General features: G+C 39.4%; 1 protein-coding gene across 1 annotated transcript in view; it reads left to right on the forward strand.

Moving 5' to 3' along the window:
* The window catches only part of LOC111151896 (lysine demethylase 7A), a 75,284-nt gene that overhangs the window by 37,557 nt on the left and 16,773 nt on the right, over positions 1 to 20,954 (forward strand). The window contains exons 6-14 of the mRNA XM_022510113.1: positions 2,750 to 2,867; positions 5,870 to 6,030; positions 7,853 to 7,994; positions 8,297 to 8,483; positions 9,654 to 9,816; positions 13,371 to 13,458; positions 14,693 to 14,799; positions 18,035 to 18,126; positions 20,342 to 20,431. Of these exons, the coding sequence (XP_022365821.1) occupies positions 2,750 to 2,867; positions 5,870 to 6,030; positions 7,853 to 7,994; positions 8,297 to 8,483; positions 9,654 to 9,816; positions 13,371 to 13,458; positions 14,693 to 14,799; positions 18,035 to 18,126; positions 20,342 to 20,431 (1,148 nt within the window). The remainder of the gene's footprint in view (positions 1 to 2,749; positions 2,868 to 5,869; positions 6,031 to 7,852; positions 7,995 to 8,296; positions 8,484 to 9,653; positions 9,817 to 13,370; positions 13,459 to 14,692; positions 14,800 to 18,034; positions 18,127 to 20,341; positions 20,432 to 20,954) is intronic.

Genomic DNA, 20,954 nt, shown 5'->3' on the forward strand with positions numbered 1-20,954 from the left:
AACTTTGTCTTTTTTAAAATTTAAGTTCAAATTTAAATTAATTTTTATTTTTTAATGATGTATGTATGTATTTGAGAGAGAGAGCAAGCATGTGCAAGTGAGGGAAGGGGCTGAGGGAGAGGGAGACAACCAGACCTCCCTGCTGAGTGGGGAGCCTGATGCAGGGCTCGATCTCAAGACCCCTGGATCATGACTTGAGCTGAAATAAAGAATCAGATGCTCAACCAACTAAGCCACCCAGACACCCCTCTTTTTTTTTTTTTAAATGGTGATGCTCACTGTTGACCCAGGGCTTCGAAATAGGCTGCTTTTGTATACCGGTAAGAATGTGAGTTACCTATCACTTTTTTGGAGTCAGTTTTGCAGTATGTAGCAAATGTCTTAAAAATATTGAGTCTTCTGGCATTTCTAGGAATTTCTCCTGAGGAATTAATGAGGGAAACAGATTTATGTATATGAGTATTAATCTCAGTTTTGTTTGAAGAAAGATTCAGAATGAGCTAAGTGCTTAAGAGTCAAAAAAGGATTATAAAGTGATACATCTATATCTATGTCTTAAAATTCTAGGCTGCTTTTAAATTGCTTTTGAATATTTAATAAGGAGAAAAATGCTCATGATAGAATAAGAAAGGTAAGCAGAATGAACATCATGATCCCAGTTGAAAATAAAATGGGGTTATGTATCTATATATATATGTAGAACAGAAGCCTGGAATGAAACACCCTTGAATTTTACAAGTGATTTTAAATGAGAAAAAATAACACACGAAGGATGCCTTAATGGCATTTTCTAGGAATGTTGCTTTATGATACTATTTTTCTCATAAGACTTTTAAAAAATGGGATTTACTGTTTTCTATATTGAGGGTTTGACTGCCATGAATTACTGAGAATCTTGTTTTAAATCCTCAGAAATGAATAATCCCAATTTCCTCCCTTATTGGTTATTTAGTGTGACTTCTGCTTATCCAGATGAGGATCCAGTATTAATTTATTATGATCTTTTAGGGTGAAGGTTTGGAATAACTTAGACTCATAGAGTTCCCCTGGTTCCATGTTTTATTAGGAAAACATTGAAACATACGGGAGAGGTTGAAAGAATTTTGTCGGGAGTAGTTCCAAACTCACCATGTAGGCTCTACTATTAATATTTTATACTACTTGCTTCGCTACACAGTCTCGTATCTATTTTTTTTTTTGATACATTCTAAGCTAGTTGTAGACTTTAGTACATTTCCTAGAGTCATGAAGGTTTTAGGCTTAAGAGTGATTTTCTTTTATCTTTTTTTTTTTTTTTTAAAATTTTTTTTTTTTTTTTTACAGAGAGAGAACACAAATAGAGAGAGAGGGAGGGAGAGAGAGAGAGAGAGAGAGAGAGAGGGAAGCAGGCTCCCCGCCGAGCAGAGAGCCCGACGCGGGACTCGATCCCAGGACCCTGAGATCACGACCCGAGCCGAAGGCAGCGGCCCAACCCACTGAGCCACCCAGGCGCCCTTCTTTTTTCTTTTTAAGGATTTTATTTATTTGTCAGAGAGGGAAAGAGGGAGAGAGGAGAGCGCACAAGCAGGGGGAGTGGCAGAGGGAGAGGCAGGCTTCCTGCTAAGCAAGGAGACCGACCAGAACTTGATCCCAGGACCCTGGGATCATGACCTGAGCTGAAGACAGTGACTTAACCAATTGAGCTACCAGGGTCCCCTGTAAGAGTGATTTTCAAACTTAAAAAAGGATATAAAACTTAGACATCTTACGTTGCTAGCACACAAAAGGGCTGTAAGTGGTGTTGCCCTGGTCGAAAGCAGAATGAGGTCCACAGTTTCTGTCTTGGCCTCTTCCCCATCTTCCCCTTTACTAAGGGATTCATCAACATGGTTTGAAATACAGCACTCCAAGAAAAAAAAAAAAGGAGAGAGAGAAACATAGCACTCCTCCCTTCATTCCATCCTCCCTTCATTCCATTTGAGGAAAGTGGACCCAGTCTTGTCACATGCCTTGCCCACAGTTAAAGAATAAGTTATGGCTGAACTGGGAGTCCAGTCCAAGTCTCCTGATTTTGATTGCCGGGACTCTTCAAGACCGTAGTTGCCCAGAGCTGTAGAATCACAGGGTCTGAGCATTAGGACTAATCGTAAAGTTACTTGTTCTGTCATTCCTCTTCCTTTAACTATGCTGCAGCCACCTGTTCTTCTTCTGTGGCGGCGAAGCGTGCTTATTTTGGGACCAGATCTTGACATAAAAGAGAAGGGAACTGTTGCTGTTAAAAGAGATTTCTGATGTGGGATCCATGACTTGGATGATCAATAAAAATCATACTATCACTTCATGGCCTTGTGAAAGTCATGATTTAAAGTAATTGTGTTATTTTATTGTATGTGTCAGTGTGGATATTAAAATGGGCTCCATCTGCTAATTTGCATTTGTCGATTTGAATTTTTTTTAAATAAAGAGTAGACTTTTAAAAAAAATTTTTGTGCTCTCTTCAAAATTTTATTTAAATTCTAGTTAGTTAACATAGATTTAGCATAGACTTTTTAAAATCCACATTTTACCTATAATTGTGGCATTACCTATAATTGTGGCATTACACAAAGTAAAATTTACACTCTTCAGCTTGGAAATGCATTCAAAAGGGAGTGTTTTTTATTGTACTTATAATTGCTATTTCTTATCATATAGAATATACCTTTTAGAAAGTACCTGGTGTCACTAGTTATCACAACTGTTTTCTTTTTTAAAACTTCTAAAAACGCAGTGAAAAAGCGGAGGAATTGGCACAGGCACGACTACACAGAAATTGATGATGGCAGCAAACCAGTGCAGGCTGGGACTAGGACTTTTGTGAAGGAGTTACGTTCTCGAGTCTTCCCAAGGTATGGAAACTTGTTCTTGCCAAAGAAAACTTGAGACTGTTACCTCACGCAGTGGCATTATCTAAAGCAATGTTTTCAGACTTCAGGTTGCAGCCCATTCTCAGCGTTTTACTTTTTTTTTTTTTTTTATGAAATAGAAGATATTGGCGCATTTATATAAGTAATGAGTAAACTAGCAAGGTTTCATGGAACCATCATGTTACCTATGTGTACTGGGGCACCTTGTACGAATACATGAACTGCTGATCTCTGTCCAGAAAATTTGAAATGCACTGATCTAAGGCACTTGTTCCCGGTACCAGATTCCTCATGATGGGAAGTTGCTGCTTCTCCTCCCCTTCTACCTCACCTGTTCTGATTGTCAAACTCTGTGTTTTTCTTGTGTTGTTTTCTTATCTCTCTACCCTAGGTCTGTCATGGGTACCCATAACCATTGCTCAGCCTCTCTGGTGGCAGCAGGACTGGGCTTTTTGATTTTTAAAAGATAATGGAAAGTGTTTGACTTATCTGTGGCTCAGAGAGCGTCAAAAGTATTGCACAGCATTTAATCATGCTAATTTAGATCATTTCCCGCTCGCTGCCTGACATCTATTTAAAGTGATCATGCTTAATAGCCTTTTACATGAGATCATATCCAGGCTTGTTAAGGAGGGAAAGCACAATTTAAATTTAAATCTCAACATCACGTGCAACCTGTTACAGAATTATTTCAGGTCCTGTAACTGTGAAACCCGTGCTATTTCTTCACAGTCTTTAACATTCTTGTCTATCCCTCTCCCTCTTCTAATCCTTAAACAGGAACGTGTAATTGATACTCACCCAGTGTTGGCTCCCTCAGGTCTGCTGAGCTCTCCACAGTGGTTTCCACATGACTTTTGTGACAGTGAAGGCCTTCGTCTCAAATACTCTCTCTTACCAGTTTCAAAGTGGTTGGACGAATGTTTGTTTTCCTTGATTGGTTTGGAGCTAGGGCCAGAGTTTTCAGCCTGGGTCTATGAACAGGCTTCCGAGGGGCTTGTGAGTTTCTTGAAGCTGTGTAAATAGTTTAGTGTCAATATATGAATGTGCATTTTTCAGGAAGAGGAGCCAAAGCTTTTACTCTTTTCAAATAAGCTTGTGACCCAAAAGAACAGTGTTAAAAATCCTGACCTAGTGATGCCTGTGGCTTCTGTGCCAAAGTGGTAACAAGTAAGAGCCAGTTACAGAGATGGTTACAAATGTCTAAATGATGATTACCATTAATTAAAGATTTTTGGTTTTATTTTAACTCCATAAACCTTCACATCATTCAAAACCATGTGTAGAGATGGTAATTAATTAAATTACACATACTTGATGTGATTAACCCAGAAGTGTATAAAATAAAGTGCATGGGTTATCTTACCTCCCTCTCCCCCATTTTAAAACTTAGTGTGGACCTTAGAGACATTTTCTACATAAATAATTATATGTAAAATATTTATGTCTATATATGTGTGTATATATACATGCATCTAATTTTTAAAAAATAAAATGGGGTTATATTATGCGTATGATATACCTATTTCATCAGTGTTTTTCCCCCATTTACAAAACTTTACCTCCCTCCTTGACTGCGGTGTAGTACGCAGTTAGGTATACGTACCGTAATCCACTTAACCATCCCTCCCTGATGTATGTTTCGGTTGTCTCCAGTTTTTTTCCCTTGAAAATAACGGTGTGCATGTATTTTTAAGCACTTGTACTTATATGTTTTTGATCGACAGGGGAAGTAAAACACCAAACACTGAAGATCAGAAAGTACAAGTGACGAAATTATCCCTCAGATTGGAGTGGAAGGAATTGTTTGATTCTCAGAGGTTGGGGAAGGAGGGAAATGTTAGATGCTTGTGGGGGGTACTAAAAGGCAGCACAGAATGCAGTGAGTCAGATGAAGGAGATCTAAGTCCTTCAAATATAAGTCTATCCAGAAAAAGTCTGTCTCATTTTAGGGAGCTTCAGACTGCCCTTTTCTTACTGAGAGGGTGGACAGGTTAGAACCCAGTAATTCAGAGAACCCGTACTTCTTGTCTTTTCCTTGATTCCCAGGCTGCAGGTGACGTGAGTACAGGTAAGGTAAATGGAAACGACTGTGTTTTAGCCTGTAAAGCAGCTGCTGTACTTATTTGAATGTATTAACAGCTGCATTCTGGGGGCAATTGGAAGATTAAGTCTAGAACATCCTCATTTAAAGAGATCTTTGATTTATGGTTAGAGAACACTGGAAAGGGACAAACCACTCTTAAGTGTGATGCTCATGACGTGTTATTCATGAGAGAGGGCAGCTGGGGTTCAGCATGCTTTTTAGTGGCTTGAGGTGACCACTTACTGTAACTTATGACATCCTGGTTGTAACAGATAGGTCAGGAGTTCCTTTTCGACCTTTATCTTGGTGGACGGGAACCATGGGAGCTAGTCGTTCTCCATGGTGCAGGACAACAGTGAATTGTTCTATGTCCATGAGGCTTTGAAATGTCTAACAAATACTTGTGTAGAATTTTACAGCTGGATAGAATCTTATCTGTTTTACTTATCTTGACACCACCTTTTTTCCTAATGTGCCCCCTTACCTTTCGCTCTGCTGATTTCCTACACAGCTTGTTTTTAGTGGCTTCTGATCTAGTTACTTCTCTTAAATTCAGTCACTCATTACAACAAGTTGTAATCATCCTATTATTATATTATCTCTCCTTGTGTAGTTTACTGAAACATTTACGTATCGAATATGTATTTTGCTATAAACTAATTTTAGGTATTCATATTTTTCCAAAGATACGTATTGAGGTAATTATCTATGACTTTTACTTTAGAATAGTAAAAAGGACTTGATAAAACATTTGTTCTAAAAAGGAGAATTGGGTTTGATCAGTTGATAACTGCTGATATAGACAGTGATGCAGTATATGAGTTAACTCATTACCAGACTATTTTTTTAAAATGAACTTACCAACAAAGATGACTGTTTACCCTTATGTTTTCCTTAGTGCCGATGAAATCATTGTAAAGATGCATGGCAGCCAGCTGACACAAAGATACCTGGAGAAACACGGATTTGAAGTTCCTATTATGGTCCCCAAATTAGATGACCTAGGACTCAGGCTCCCTCCACCTACTTTTTCTGTCATGGATGTGGAACGCTATGTAGGTACGCACTTGGTTCTTTGAAGTACTTGGGGGAAATGTGGTAAAAGTAGTAGTAGTGTTCTGAGTACATTAGAAGTTGAGTGAAGAGATGGTAATTTAGTAGGAAAAGTGAAATTCAGTATCACCTAGGTCGAAAACTTTCTTCTGAGCAAACCTCCAGTTGTCAGAGAAAGAGAATGAGACAGTTGCTCTGTTCTTATGTACTCAGCCTCATTCTGCCGCTCTTTCTGTTGTCATCAGATTGTCTGGTACCTGCTTAGGAGGAACAGTTGTGAGGTGTAACTACAGCTAACAGGAGGAAGACACTGGGAAATTGGACTGGTTCTAGGACTCTGTAGCATGCAAGAGCAGAATCCCTGGATCCTGTGTCATTGACCTCCAGGGCCTAGAGAAGGGCTGGGAAAAAGAGGAGACCACGTTCAAGCCCGTTTCTATATTTGTGACATGATGGTATTGCCACTGCCCCGTGTCTGGACTCGGTGTGTGATTTTGAGGGCCAGAGAGGCATAAGAAACAAGGAGGAAACCATTTCTCCGTTGCATTCTTCTCAACATTGTCAGTCATTTTGTTTATTCTCATCTCGGTATCAGAATCTGACTGTATATAGATCTCATTCCTTATCAGTTGTGGATAGAGATGTTTTTGAGGATTAGATCTCAAGTCGACCTTGACTCTGAACTGTACATTTACTGTGATGCATTATCTCCCGAGTAGAAAATGCTGGAGAACTTGTCCCTTTATTGAGCCACTGAGTGACAGTTTTCATTGATAAATGCTTCACTGAAGAAACGCAGTTTAATGTCATGACTTCGCATTCACTAATTCTGAATTATTTGATAAACTAGGAGGTGAGGCTGAGGTTTAACCTGGCCTGTTTGCATAAATAGCACTGTAAAATAAGTGGCTAGTGTAATGTAAGTATAGGAAAAATATTCAAACTCCTAGATAGTTTACTTTTTAGCCTTGTAAAATGCTTTGGTTAACAGAACTGTTTTGCCTCTTAGGTATAAAATAAAGTTTACTAGGCAGCGCGTTAATATAAAGTTACACTAAAGTGAGAAAATGTCATTTATTTGATTTCTCTTTTAGATTGATTAAGTATTGCCATATTTTGAATTTACCGTCTGTCCTGTAGGACATTACAAAACTGGGTTTGCTTTCTAGGGTGACTCTACAGTGATGGGCAAGAGACACCTCATGGTTTTATAGGAAAAATCTAAATTAATCCCAATTGAGAACTCATTTCACATGCATTAATATGAACTGATTTTTGCTTCCTAACCACCGATTTTTTTCTTGAAGCAGAATGTTGGAAGAGAAGACACTACCTGGCAAGCAGAAATTATCATAGTTACATTGTTCACTAATTCCACAGCGACTGACTGGTTTTTCTAAATGATGGAATCTTAGGTGTTAGAAGAGTGGAAGGACGAAGGCAGTCCCCTCGTCTTATGCATGGGGACATTGAAAATGCAGAGCAAGTGGCCCAGTTCCCACATAACTAGTATAATGCATTTTTGTCAGTGTGAGCTGCACACAGAAATCAGTAGTATGTAGAAAACTTTGTAAGCATTTAAGTTTTCACGCTCATTGTTAAATTAGTAACTCTGTCTTTATTGCTTTATTCTTTCCCTCAAAAGCAGCCCCCTTTTTCAGAAGTACCAGTTGGACTTAAAAAGTAAGGATACTGGCAGAATCTTTGTCTAGGCTATGTAGTTTTATGGTTGGCTTTAAGTAAATACAGTCTTTAAAATATTTTTGTTTAGGGCATCTATTGCTGTAACTCTTAAGCCCAATAACAAGACTATAATTTTTCTCTGCAGGTGGTGACAAAGTGATAGATGTCATTGATGTGGCAAGGCAGGCAGACAGCAAAATGACCCTTCACAATTATGTTAAATACTTCATGAATCCTAACAGACCAAAAGTGTTAAATGTGATCAGCCTTGAATTTTCAGATACAAAGTGAGTAGTTCTGGACATTTTGGTTTAGTCTTCTCAGTGTTAGCTAAATGTAGTTAATGATACATTTATTTTAGTACAAAATCTAATTATGACTTCTGAAGAGGTCCAGTCATAGCAATGTACATTTTGCTTTGACACGCACAGAGAATATTTAGAAATATGAATTTTAATCTTTTCCGTATTATTAACCTAGAGTTCCATTTAACTTCTTGGTTTGGGTTGAGATGGGAAATGAAACTTTAAGAACTTTAAATTTGCATGATGTGGGGATGTGTGTATATGTGTGTTTGTTTTTTTTAAAGGATGTCTGAATTGGTGGAGGTCCCTGATATAGCCAGAAAACTTTCCTGGGTGGAAAATTACTGGCCAGATGATTCAGTTTTTCCCAAGCCGTTTGTTCAGAAGTACTGCTTGATGGGAGTTCAAGACAGCTACACGGATTTCCACATTGACTTTGGTGGAACTTCAGTCTGGTACCATGTCCTCTGGGTAAGACTGGGGCATTTCTTTCTCCTCTTACTGACAGAAACATTTAGTCCTGTTTTTCCAGGAATGCATTCATTGGCTGTAAATGACATTTATTACGAGGGAAGTGTTTGTACTTTTTAAGTAGGCTCCAGCGTTTTACCTTTAAGCATTATGGTTTTTCTTTTTTTTAATCTCAAGTAATGGAGGGGCCACTATGCTTTTATTTTATATTTACATTCCTTTTTTTTGTTCCTGTCTCAAAAACTGGTCACTTGCAGCCTTTCATCTCTGTTTCCTTTTCACCCTAGTCAGCTATCAGTTAATCCCGGAATCAGATACCTGATTACAGCATAATTACAGTAATACTTGCTTCTGATTTTAAGGGTAGGCCAGGACAGCTAGTTGAATGAGTCAGAAATGCCCATGAAAAAAAAAACCTAATTCTTGGCAGTTTATATTCACCTTGCTTTATCTAGAATTGGACTATGCAGTAGCCACTGGCCACATGTAGCTACATTTAGATAATTATAATTAAATATAATTTAAAATTCAGTTCCTTCTCTACACTAGTGACATTTCAAGTGCTCGGTAGCCACCTGTGGCTTACGACTAGTGTGTGGTGCAGATAGAAGACACTCCATCATCACACCAAGTTGTGTGGGACAGTGCTGATCTAGAACCAGATCTGTGTACAGCGCCCATGCTTCTGCAGCGCTCTGGACTGTACTTGACGCTGTGTCCTTGAGCTCCTGTTTCTCTTCTCCGTTGGGGCTAGTTGATGTTTATTTACCGGTCTTTGAAAAAAATAATCATAGATCTTAGGGGCAAGGGCAGAGTTGCAGAGATGACTCTGTGACCTGGGCCTATTAACATGTGTTTACTTCCATACCTTAAAAATGAGATCAGTAAGGTGTTTATGATTGTTTCCTCTCCTCTCTTGTAACTGTTTCTCCAACCCTGCTTTATTGACCCCGGGTCTTATTTTGGAGGGGGGGCTTTAGCTTTTGTGAAGATGCTTATTAAGGGCAGTAATTACCGATCAGATTTGTGAAAGATGTCCTCTTGAGCCTAAAAAAATCTGATAATTATCTAATTTGATTTAGATCATTATATTGGGAAATCGCATCCATGTGGGCCATCCTAAGAGTGGCTTTTTTTTTTTTCAAAAATAGTGTGATTACTTCCTTCTAGGGTGAGAAGATTTTCTATTTGATAAAGCCAACAGATGAAAACTTGGCACTCTATGAGTCTTGGAGTTCATCTGTGACCCAGAGTGAGGTGTTCTTTGGAGATAAGGTGGATAAATGCTACAAATGTGTGGTAAAGCAGGGACATACTTTATTTGTTCCTACAGGTAAGGCTTTCATCCCATCCCTTCCCCCCATAGTTGATGCTCAGTTGCACAGAGTCGGCATTTTATTGGAAGCTCTGGCTTTAACATGGTTAGAAAATAGCTTTGCATAACCTGAGAGATAATTCTGACCTTGGACTTTTCACTACTTTGTCCCTTAGAGGGCTTTTTTTGCAATTAGAACCTGTTTTGGAATTGTGTTTTCTGTCATTTGCCTTCATTTTAATTTTTATTCAGATAAAATTCATATACCGGGACACCTGGGTGGCTCAGTTGGTTAAGCCGCTGCCTTTGGCTAAGGTCATGATCCCACAGTCCTGGGATCGAGTCCCGCATCAGGCTCCTTGCTCAGGGGGAGCCTGCTTCTCTCTCTGCCTCTGCCTGCCACTTTACCTGCTTGTGCACGCTCTCTCTGATACATATAAATAAATACATAAATATAAATAAATAATCTTTTAAAAAATTCATATACCATAATATTTATCCTTTCAAAGTGTGCATGTCAGTGGTTTTTGGTAGATTACCAAAGTTGTGCACCCATACCACTTCCAGAACATTTCGTCACCTCAAAAACAAACCCATACCAGTTAATAGGCATTCTTCTCCCCTGAGCCCCTGGCAACCACTTCATGTACTTTCTGTCTCTGTGGATTTGCCTATTCTGGATATTTCGTGTATAACATATGGAATATGTGGCCTTTTGTATCTAGCTTTTAGCTGGCTTAATGTGCACTGGACTCCTCCATGTTGTATCACGTGTCAGTCCTTCGTTATTTTTTATGGCCAAATGATATTCCACTATTATGGATAGACCTCATTTTGTTTATCCATTCATCAGTTGATAGACATTGGCTATTATGAACAGTGATGCTTTGAATATTTTTGTAGAAGTTTTTGTGGTTTTATATATATACACCTAGTAATGAAATGGTGGGGCCATAGGATTTATGATGCTTAGCTTTTTGAGGAACTGCTAAACTCTTCCATATGGTTTCATCACTTTACATTCCCACCAGCAATGTACACATGTTCCAGTTTCTCCGCATCTTTACCAACACTGTAATTATCTTTTTCACTTTGACCGTTCTAGTAGATGTGAAGTGAAGGTATCCTACTGTGGTTTTGATTTGCGTTTCCTTAATGAATAATGATGCTGAACTTTTTTTCTTGTGCTTCTTGGCTATTTGTGTATCTGTCTTTGGAGAAATGTCTATTCAGATTCTTCATCTGTTTTTAAGTTGGGTTATTTGTCTTTTTATTATTGAGTTGTAAGTGTTCTTGATATATTCCGTATACCAGATACATGATCTAGATATATCCAGATATATGACCTACAAGTGACTCTCCTATTCTGGGGCTTATCTTTGCACTTTGTTTATATGTTCTTTGTAATGTCCTTTGCACAAAATTTTAAAATTTTGTTGACATGCTTTCAATTTTAACTGTTCGGCTCTACATTGCTATCAAAGGCCGAGCCTGCTCTAAAAATCTGGGCTGCTGCCCTGGGACACTGGAGGCAGTGGGTATATTTTGAGGGACCCTGGGAAGGAACTGAACACCAGCCTTAGCTATTGCCTCAAGTATAGGTTATCAGGCATGTCACTTTGAGATTGACTGAATGCACGGTGTGGACTCATCCAGCCGCTGGTTTTGAAAATTAATGTTTTTCTGATTTGGGTGACCTTAATGGCTGCAGAGTTCACGGGGATTTGTTGCCACAGGTCTTGCTCTCTTGCCTGCCTCTGGTATATGTAATAATAAATATGTATTGAATAAATGAATGAATGAATATCTAGAACCACCAGAATTTATAAATCTAGATAAGTATCAATATTTTTATTGTGCGTGGGCTCAGCTCCTCTCTTAAATCCTTTTCCCAGGGCTCCCTTTTGTAACAAATCTTTTGTTAATGCTCCCTTCAAAATCTTGGATTCAGATTTTATTCATGATATAACCTCCTATACCAGTTGTTTCCCCCCAAATTGATGTAATGATCTAACTAGAACAGAAAGAAGAAACTCAAAAGCAATTCATAATAAAATACTATTTTAAAATGTGCCTGCTCATACAGGTGTATGATTGGCAACTCAAGTTCTAGAGCATTCATGTAGATTAATGGTTCTCAAATGTCATTGAGCATTAGAATCACTTGGAGGACTTATTAAAACATGGATTGCTGGGCCTTATCCCCAGCGGTTCTGATTCAGTAGATCTGAGAGGCTTGGGGGGTGGTGCTGGGAATTGCATTTCTAAAGGTTCCCAGTTGCTGGCTGATGCTGCCGGGCTGGAGACCCCATCTAGAAAACCACTGCCATAGGGACTGTTGCTTTTTCAGAAAATTGGGCCAAAACTGTGCAAAAAATACTTTGCTTACATATATGATGGACTTACAGTTTCTAGACTTAGACCATTAGTGACAGATTTTGTGCCTGTGTGAATGCCCAGCAGAGAGCCCTGAGTAATGCATGACTTTCTTACTGTGCGGAGTGGCCTGCATGTTGCGTCCCTGGCTCTCGCTCAGGCAATGCCACTGATGCCTCTTCATCATGAACAATCAAAGCAAGTCTTCAGACTTTTCAAAACATCCTATATGGGCAGCGCTGCCTCCGTGCTGTAGAGAACCACTGATCTATAGGATTTGTAGCCGACAAAAATTTTTCATTTGTGATTTCAGGGTGAAGCTGAAGGCTTTGTGCCTTTAAACATACAAATGGCACCCCTTGAAAGTCAGTCTTTAAAGGAATTTTTTTCATGTGTGCCGCAGCACAATGAGGGATCAAAAAGTGAAAAATACAAAGAAAATGGGGTCTGTTTTAATAATTAATTTTTACACGCAAACATATGTGTGTATTTATATATACATTTACATGAAGGCTTTATGTTCAGCCTATGGATTTTTTTTTTTTCAAAAGTTAGGCATCACCTCTTAGAAATAATTCTCACTTTGAAGACATATTTATGGGAAAATAAGACATCATTTTAATTGCCACCGTTTGTACCTTAGGACCCATAACCCTCCACGGTGAACTGTGGGTGATCTACCTTTTTCTTCTTAGCGCCAGGTCTCCCCTCGAGTCCCGCTCTTGCTCCTTGCTTAGTTCCTCAGGGCACTGCTTGCCTCAGGACGGCGCTAATGAAGAAGGGAAGGGCTCGGCCAGTCCCGTGTCCCTGTAATGGCAATGTGCTCACCTCATTCTTAGCGCATTTGACTCCTCTCAGAGTAACCTCTTCAACGAGAAGTTGGATTACGTTTGTAAGCTAAAAAAATAAAACAGCAACAACCACAAAACCCATCACCTGTCCTGTACCATGATTTTGTCTGATTGGATCAATGCATTTGTTTCCTCAAACTCAGCAGAGTCTGGCATGTGTTTGGTTCTTCATAAATACTTGAATGAATGTGTCTACAGATGATAATCAGCATCAGCTTCTCGAGCTCTGGCGGAGTAGGAAGGAAACTGATGTTGATATTTTGAGTTTCTCATTTCACAGGTAGATATCACATTTGTTTGGTTTAAGTATTGAAAACTCACTGATGCGCATTTTAACTGTTCCAGGGTGGATTCATGCTGTGCTCACATCTCAGGACTGTATGGCTTTTGGGGGGAACTTTCTGCACAACCTTAACATTGGCATGCAGCTCAGGTTTGTGTCATCAGTATTTAAAGGATCTTTTGTCTTTTCTAAAATAAGATATTATTTTTAAAGTTCTAGAAAAACTAATTCAGCAATGTATTTTAATTGTATTCTCATGGAGGTAGGCCCTGAGGAATTATGAAGGACCTTTAAAACAAATGTATTATAAAATTTTGTCAGGATGACTCCTTGATGCATTTCAACCCTAAAAACAGAAAGAGTCATTTATTCAGTTTGATACTAAATGTAACCCTGAATTTCAAAATTTTACAAAATGTGGGCTCTATGGTTTGCTTGTTTTTATAGTTAGGGGAATGAACCAAATCCAGTTGGACTCAGGTGTGACATGGTGCTGGGGGAAAGTCATCCTAAGTCAGGACTGCTGTCAGAACGCCTGCTTTAGTTTGCTGTGGGTAAAGGATTAACAGCTGTTTCCCCTTCTGTCTGAGATTGACCTTTGGGTAACTCTGTTCCTCTGGTGGTCTGAAGAGAGTAGAATGTTACCAAGCTACATGGCTTAAGGTAAAATGATTTCTGATTAATTAACTGCATCAGGACCGGGAGAACTAGAGATGCCCAGTCAGAAGCCATGTCTTTGGGCTTTCCTGAATGTGGTGACTCTTGTAACCTGGCGTGCCCAGGGGAAATGCTGGGAGCTCTGTGTCTGTGGAGGTATTGTGAGAAATAGCGCCATGAAACTTGAAGCGGGGGCACCTCCCACACCCATCAGATGTGAATCTTGTTTCTCTACCTGGAGTGTCCCTGGGGGAAAGATGGCTACTGGCTATGGGGACTGCTGCCAGGACTCCCACAGAAGAGTGACACTGGCAGGCTGTGGATCCTGTCTCCTCACCGTGACCAGCGCCGGGTGTAGCAGAGCCTAAAGAAAACTCCGAGTGGGTGTTGTGGTGCTAACGTAGGGAGCTCTTTTCTACACATGCTGTTTTATTTGTTATGGTGGAACCCTTATAACATTCCTTTTGCTAAAACTACGATGCAAATCCCAGGGTTCTGATCTTTGGGAAGACACCAGTATAAATCTTCAGTATACTGTCCGATTTGTTAAGGTCCGAGCTGGAAAAGATCACAGTTCATTCTTGTTCAAGTGTGGTGGTGTTAGGTGATACACACTACTTGATTGGCCTTACATATTGTGGCCTGCTTGTTTTATTTTCCTTAAGTTGGTTGCCTCCATTTAACCTGGAAATGCTAATATTAATAAGTTTCTTCAAATTTTCTTTAGGTGTTATGAGATGGAAAAAAGGCTAAAAACACCAGATCTTTTCAAATTCCCTTTCTTTGAAGCCATATGTTGGTTTGTAGCCAAAAATTTGCTGGAAACCTTGAAAGGTAATTCATAATCTGTACATTATGATGCATGATGTTTGTAAATTCATGAAAAGCCACTGATAGAAAGAGGGGCCTTTTTTTATTATGGTGTAGCTATTGCCCCTGTTTTGTTTTTTAAAATGCATGATTTCCCCCGCCAAGAAGCTTTTTAGCACATTAGTCTCTAGCCCATCAGATCTATGAAAGAGCTGCATTAAAAATCAGATCTATGAAGAGCTGCATCAGAGCGACACAGGAAGTGCTGGAAAATGTTCATTTCCCCTTGGACTCTAGTACCCTGCGCACAGTGTCAGACATGTAAACGTGCCTCCCTCACAAAAGTACAGTTTAGGCTATGGGACTGTTACTGTCATGTGTGTTCCTAAACATTTGCTTTTAAAAATCGAGGGGATTTTTCATGTTCTGAGAGAACCAGGGAGTGCCTGAGCCATTACTATTAGGACTGTGATGCTGGCTGGTCCAAGGCACCTGTTAGTGCAAACCAGCTGAAGGTCAGACTATGAGTCTGTTGAAGAAAATGGTTTTGGGCAGGGGACATTCCTTTTTTTTTTTTTTTTTTTTAATTTTTAGAAGATTTTATTTATTTGAGAAGGAGAGAGAACACAAGCAGGTAGGAGGGGTAGAAGGAGAGGGAGAAGCAAGCTCCCCGCCGAGCAGGAAGCCCAATGTGGGACTCAATCCCAGGACCCTGAGATCATGACCTGAGCCAAGGGCAGACGCTTAACTGACTGAGCCACCCAGGTGCCCAGGACATTCTTTTATTTAAACTTAGCTACCTTTTTTCCTGCAGAATTTCAGATTTTGGTGTTTTATCTTTGGTTTAATAATCTTTGAGCAGTCAAGCTGGAGGGTGATTGTCACATCTACTTCTGACCATTCTTTCCCTTGTGCCTATGAGAATAGAGTTCATTGGGTTTTTGTGTTGTCTGACTTTTCTTGTCAGTTTGCAGATAGTGCTATTATTATAATGAATTCTCAGAAGAACAGATAGAAACAGATTAAATAGTAAAGTCTGTTCTAAACATATGGATTCCCCCCGCCCCCGCATTTAAAAGTTGCACAGGAAGAAAAGGTAAAACAAGAAGAATCAGTAACTTACTTCCCAGAGTAACATGCACAGAATTAATGATAAAAGTCATTTATGATTTTTTCCTCAAACAGCAAAAACAGAAAACAACCTCACTGTCCTTGGAAAAAACAGTAGCCCCATCCCACACCTTGCGGCAGTATGAATAGAGATCAGTGTCTTGACGTGGTGCAGAGAGAGAGAGAGAGAGAGAGAGAGAGAGAGAGATGGTAGAGGAAGGAGCCTGTGGATGAAGGGGATTGGCGGCTTTCTGCATAAGACCAGTGTCTCTCCAGAAATGCACCCTTACCCTGAGTCCCTGACTCACTCGGTGTTTTGGGTATTGGCAAGGCTGAGGCACCTGTGTTCAGTGAGCGTGTCTTCGTGTCTTGGCTGCAGGAATCTCCCAGGGGACCGCACGTAGAGTTGCCATGTGTAGTTTCCAGTGGGGTACTGGGCAGTAAAGTTTTCAGTCTCCTCTCCAAGTAGAAGCCTAGAAAAATAGGAACACTTACAAATACTTACAAAAACATTTATAAATGTCCTTGTGTTTTGGAAATAAAACCCAGTTACCGAACCCTCCAGATAGGAGATTGGCAGTTAGTACTCATTTCAGAGCTGGGGCTCCTGGCTGGCTCAGTCGTTAAGCGTCTGCCGTGGGCTCAGATCATGATCCCAGAGTTCCTGGGATCGAGCCCCACATTGGGCTCCCTGCTCAGCAGGGAGCCTGCTTCTCTGTCTCCTACTCCCCCTGCTAGTGTTCCCTCTCTCGTTGTGTCTCTCTTTGTCAAATAAATAAAATCTTTAAAGTAAAAAAAAAAAAAAAAGGAAGTGCAGAGCCTTTTTCCGTCTTTTCTTTCTCACTAACATACACCCACCCAAGTGATGCTTTTTCCTAATGTCCAGGAGGGGTTCATCAATCACCTTTTTGGGACAAATTAAGAATTTATCTGAAAGGTAAAATCTGGCTGTTCCTCTTGCAGCCACAAACAGCAAAGTGCTTAATCTTAGAACAATGATTTAGCCTTTGTTCTAGGCTGTTGAGAGTTTAGAAATATTGAGGTTTAATTGAAAACATGACCCTATACATCAACAGCTGAAGAAGATTACTGTACAAGGATATTGGTAGGCCAGGTTTTAACATATTTTAGTTCATCAGCTGGATCAATACAGGATAGGAGACCTGGCAATACTAGTGAGTCAGTCCAGTCCCGCTAAGGCTGGGGCGAAATCACCATTGTACCAATTGCCGTCATCCTAGGCATTCAGCCTGGAAGCAGGGATGGTGGTCTTATGCCACATTATGTTCATTCATCCCTGATCTTTTAACCTTCCATCGTGGCCCAGTATTTGCCAGCTCTCAGACTGTTAAAAGGCTTCTACGATTGGGTAAATGGAAAGAGATAGTATGAAACTTAACTGCATTTAGGGTCAGTAATAATAAAACAGTGGACTAATTTTGGACGTATGTAAGTAAATCAGCCATTGGACAGAAGTGAAACCTTTTGTTTTTGCTTTGGCTTACCTGAATGTTAGACCACATCTGATACATTTTGTGTGAGTTTCAGATGATTTTAAAGACCCAGAAAAGATGTATGTGTGTGGTGTGTTTACCTTTACATTCGTGAACTATGTCCCGCCTTGTAGCCGACTGTATAGACCGCACACGGCATACACACATACACGGTCCTAACAGTTTGAATATTAATTACAGGCTCACCTGGGTCGCCTGTACCACTGGCTCAGCCTTGCCAGTGCCTTAGAAACATCCATTTTTTCCCATTGCACCCTCCTCCTTCCCTTCTAAAGAGAACCCCTATCCTGAGTTTTGTGGTAATCCTTTTCTTCAGTTTTATCACCTGTGTCACAGATGATGAAGTAGTTTAATAGTTTCCATTGTTAGAGTTCATGTGAGTAGGTCCATACTGACATTGTTCCACGACTTGTCTCTTGCTCAGACTGTCGGTGAGCTCCCTTTTACTTGGGGCCTTCAGTACAACCACATTTAATGTCATTTCTTTTCTTTTTCTTTCTTTTTATTTCACTGTTTTCCCCTCTGGGCACTCGGCAGTTACACAGTTTGACAGTTGGTGTCTCAGCAGCCGAAGCTAACCGTGTTACCTTAGGAGCCCTCTAACTCCTTTCCCCCACCCACTTCCATTCCCACAGAACTGAGAGAAGATGGTTTCCAGCCTCAAACTTACCTAGTACAGGGAGTGAAAGCACTGCATGCTGCTTTAAAGTTATGGATGAAGAAAGAAGTAAGTCGTTTTCTTTGGAGAAATAATTGTTAATTGTTTCTGTGGCAAGATTGAAAACGAGCGTCCTTATGCTGCGTTGACAGCACGTGAGTGGTAGCGGTCGAGGGAATGGAAATCATGCTTTTGGTACAGCCTCCATTTTATTGTATGGTATATACAAATGTGCTGGCTTATGGTCATATTTATGAGAATTAAGTATTTATTTAATCTGGAAAAGAAAGTAATTCAAATATATTTAGGATATTGACTGGGAAATGAACATGTAAATATAGGATAATAAATAACTTTAAGCTTGCATCTGCTCTTGTTATCCCCATTTTACTATGGAGAAGCTGAGGTTCAAATAATTCTATGTAACTTGCCCAGAATCTTGTGGAGGACCTCAGACTAAAGCTCAGTCTCTGTGACTGCAAAGCCCATATGCTTTTCCATGCGCTAGACTTTTCATAAAAACGAAGGAAAAGGGAGGTCAAGGTTCAAGCAGGAGCTTTCATTTTCACTAAGTGTGAAGTTAGCATTTGAATCCTACTACCTCCACGAGGTCATCACAGGTCGCCATTTGGAATCTGTGTGTCCTTCCCTTCTGCTTATGTAGCACGTTTCTTATGCCAGTGGATTTAAAAGTAGTATCTGTAAAGTAATATATTCCTGTCCCCTTCACTAGGTTTATGAGCTCTTGAAGACCAGGGAACTTTACATGCAACTCTTTAATAAGTGATAGATATGCAGACTGATGAGAATATATTTCCATACTGATTTGTTGAACATCCACTTGAAATAAAAATCCTGCTCTTAAGAGATACTGGAGACAGTTATTAATAGGTTACCCTCCCAGTAACTTTTTACTCCTTTCACTGTATTATCATTGCTAGTATGTAGCCGTTAGAGCGGGCGCTGTGGAAGCAATGAGGAAAATAAGCATCAAGTCTTCGAGTGTCAGAGAGGCCATCCTGTAGATGAGGAGTCAGGGCATAAGTGGATTACAGCACTATTTAACAAGATAATAACAAAATAGATGTTGCAAAAACTGTAAAGTTTGTTATCTGCTGAAGGCTTTAGATAAGTTGTTTTCAAACTTGTGTGTTTGTCAGAGTCTTTTAAAAAATAAACTCCCTGGATCTTTCCTGGGAGACACGGATTGACTAGTTTGGTGGTAGGATCTGAGCCTCTGTCTTTAACAAACTTTGTAGGTGATTTTGATGCACAGTAAAATTCATCAGTGATAAATACTGTTATTTCATGACATTTGAAGTACTCTTTTAAAAGCATGATATTTGCATTTAACTCTCTGTTCACCTTGTGGCCTGGTGAGAGGCAGCTCAACGTAGTGCTCAAGGGCATAGGCTCTGGAGTCAGATGTTTGGATTCAGATCTCAGCTGTGCTGCCAGTAAGCTAGCAAACCTCTGTGCTTTCAGGCCTGTGAAATTTACAATTTCATAATTGTAAAATGAGACTAATAGTAGTATCTCTTGTCACATTATTGTTGAAAGGCTTAGTGAATTAACACTCAGAAAGTGCTTAACAGTATAGAATCTTGACTGGCACATAGTTAGCACTTGACGTTGTTACTAGTTTGTTTTAACAAATTCTGCTAAAACCAAGGAGAAGATGTAAAGCGAAAGTAAAAACTAGCATATTGAATGCATCTAAAAAATTAAAAAGTTCTTAGATACAAAGGTTAATATTTAGAAATAGACATAAGAAATAATGACAGTAGTTTGCATTTGGATAGGTATGGTAACTCACCCATTCCTCTGTCCTATTGATGGGATCTTCTTCCAAGTAAAAGAAAAAAAGTTTACAAAAGTTATTAAAAATCAGACCTCCCATAGGAAATAGGATCATTTTCTAGTGCCTGTGTTCCCACTTGTAAATCCTTATGTATTATGAATTAAATGTTGGGCTTAATTAGTTACTTTACTAATTATAATAGTAGTTAAAGAGTCCCAGTAGGCTTTGAGGGATAGAGTACAATGTTACATCTCAGTATAACGAAAATTCACTGTGAGACAGTCCATCTCTAAGAGGATTTTATAAGTTAATAAGACTCTCCTTAAAGAGTATTGTACCAACTACATGAACTCTGATACCTGGCTTACTAGTATTTTGCTATGTCTATAAAATCTAGAGAATTCAAAATTTGTTTAGTAAATAATTTTATCTATTATAGTGTAAATAACTTTGGTTGTCTTATCTTTATTAATCCAAATACAGCTTGTATCTGAACATGCTTTTGAGATCCCAGACAATGTCAGACCTGGACATCTTATTAAAGAACTTTCAAAAGTAATTCGAGCAATAGAGGTAAGAGTGGAAACGATCATCTAAATGCTTGGTTACTGTCTGCTTTGAGAAGCAAATGGATCTACCATTACATTACAAACATTCAAAAGCCCTTATACTCTTAGATGAAATAGAATGAGCTGCATTTTTGGAAGGAATCTGAGATTTTCAGGCTTCCAAAGTCCTACAGAGAAATTTAGAGGATTGTATCCTAATGAGGAATAAGAAAGCAGTTACCAGTCACTTCAGTTTCTTCAGCTTCCTCCAAGAATAAGAAATAGAGCATACACAAAATTTCAGATCCCATTCATTTCTGTGGGGCAGAGATGAATATGTGTTAAGTAATTAGACGAAGAAAGAAATGTAAGGTGGCGTGAGTAGAGCCGGCTGGAACTGGTTTGGAAAGCGGGATTCTGTTAGTGGTGTGCGGCAAGGAGACCCCCTTGACTGAAGTATTAGAACAACTTGGTTATGTACATGCCCCTTGATAAAAGCCCATGAAATCTGAGGCTAGGTGTTTTAATTTATTAATTAGCAACTGTTC

The sequence above is a fragment of the Enhydra lutris genome, unplaced genomic scaffold, assembly GCF_002288905.1.
Source record: "Enhydra lutris kenyoni isolate GAN:26980312 unplaced genomic scaffold, ASM228890v2 scaffoldscaffold27, whole genome shotgun sequence".
Taxonomy (NCBI): Eukaryota; Metazoa; Chordata; class Mammalia; order Carnivora; family Mustelidae; genus Enhydra; species Enhydra lutris.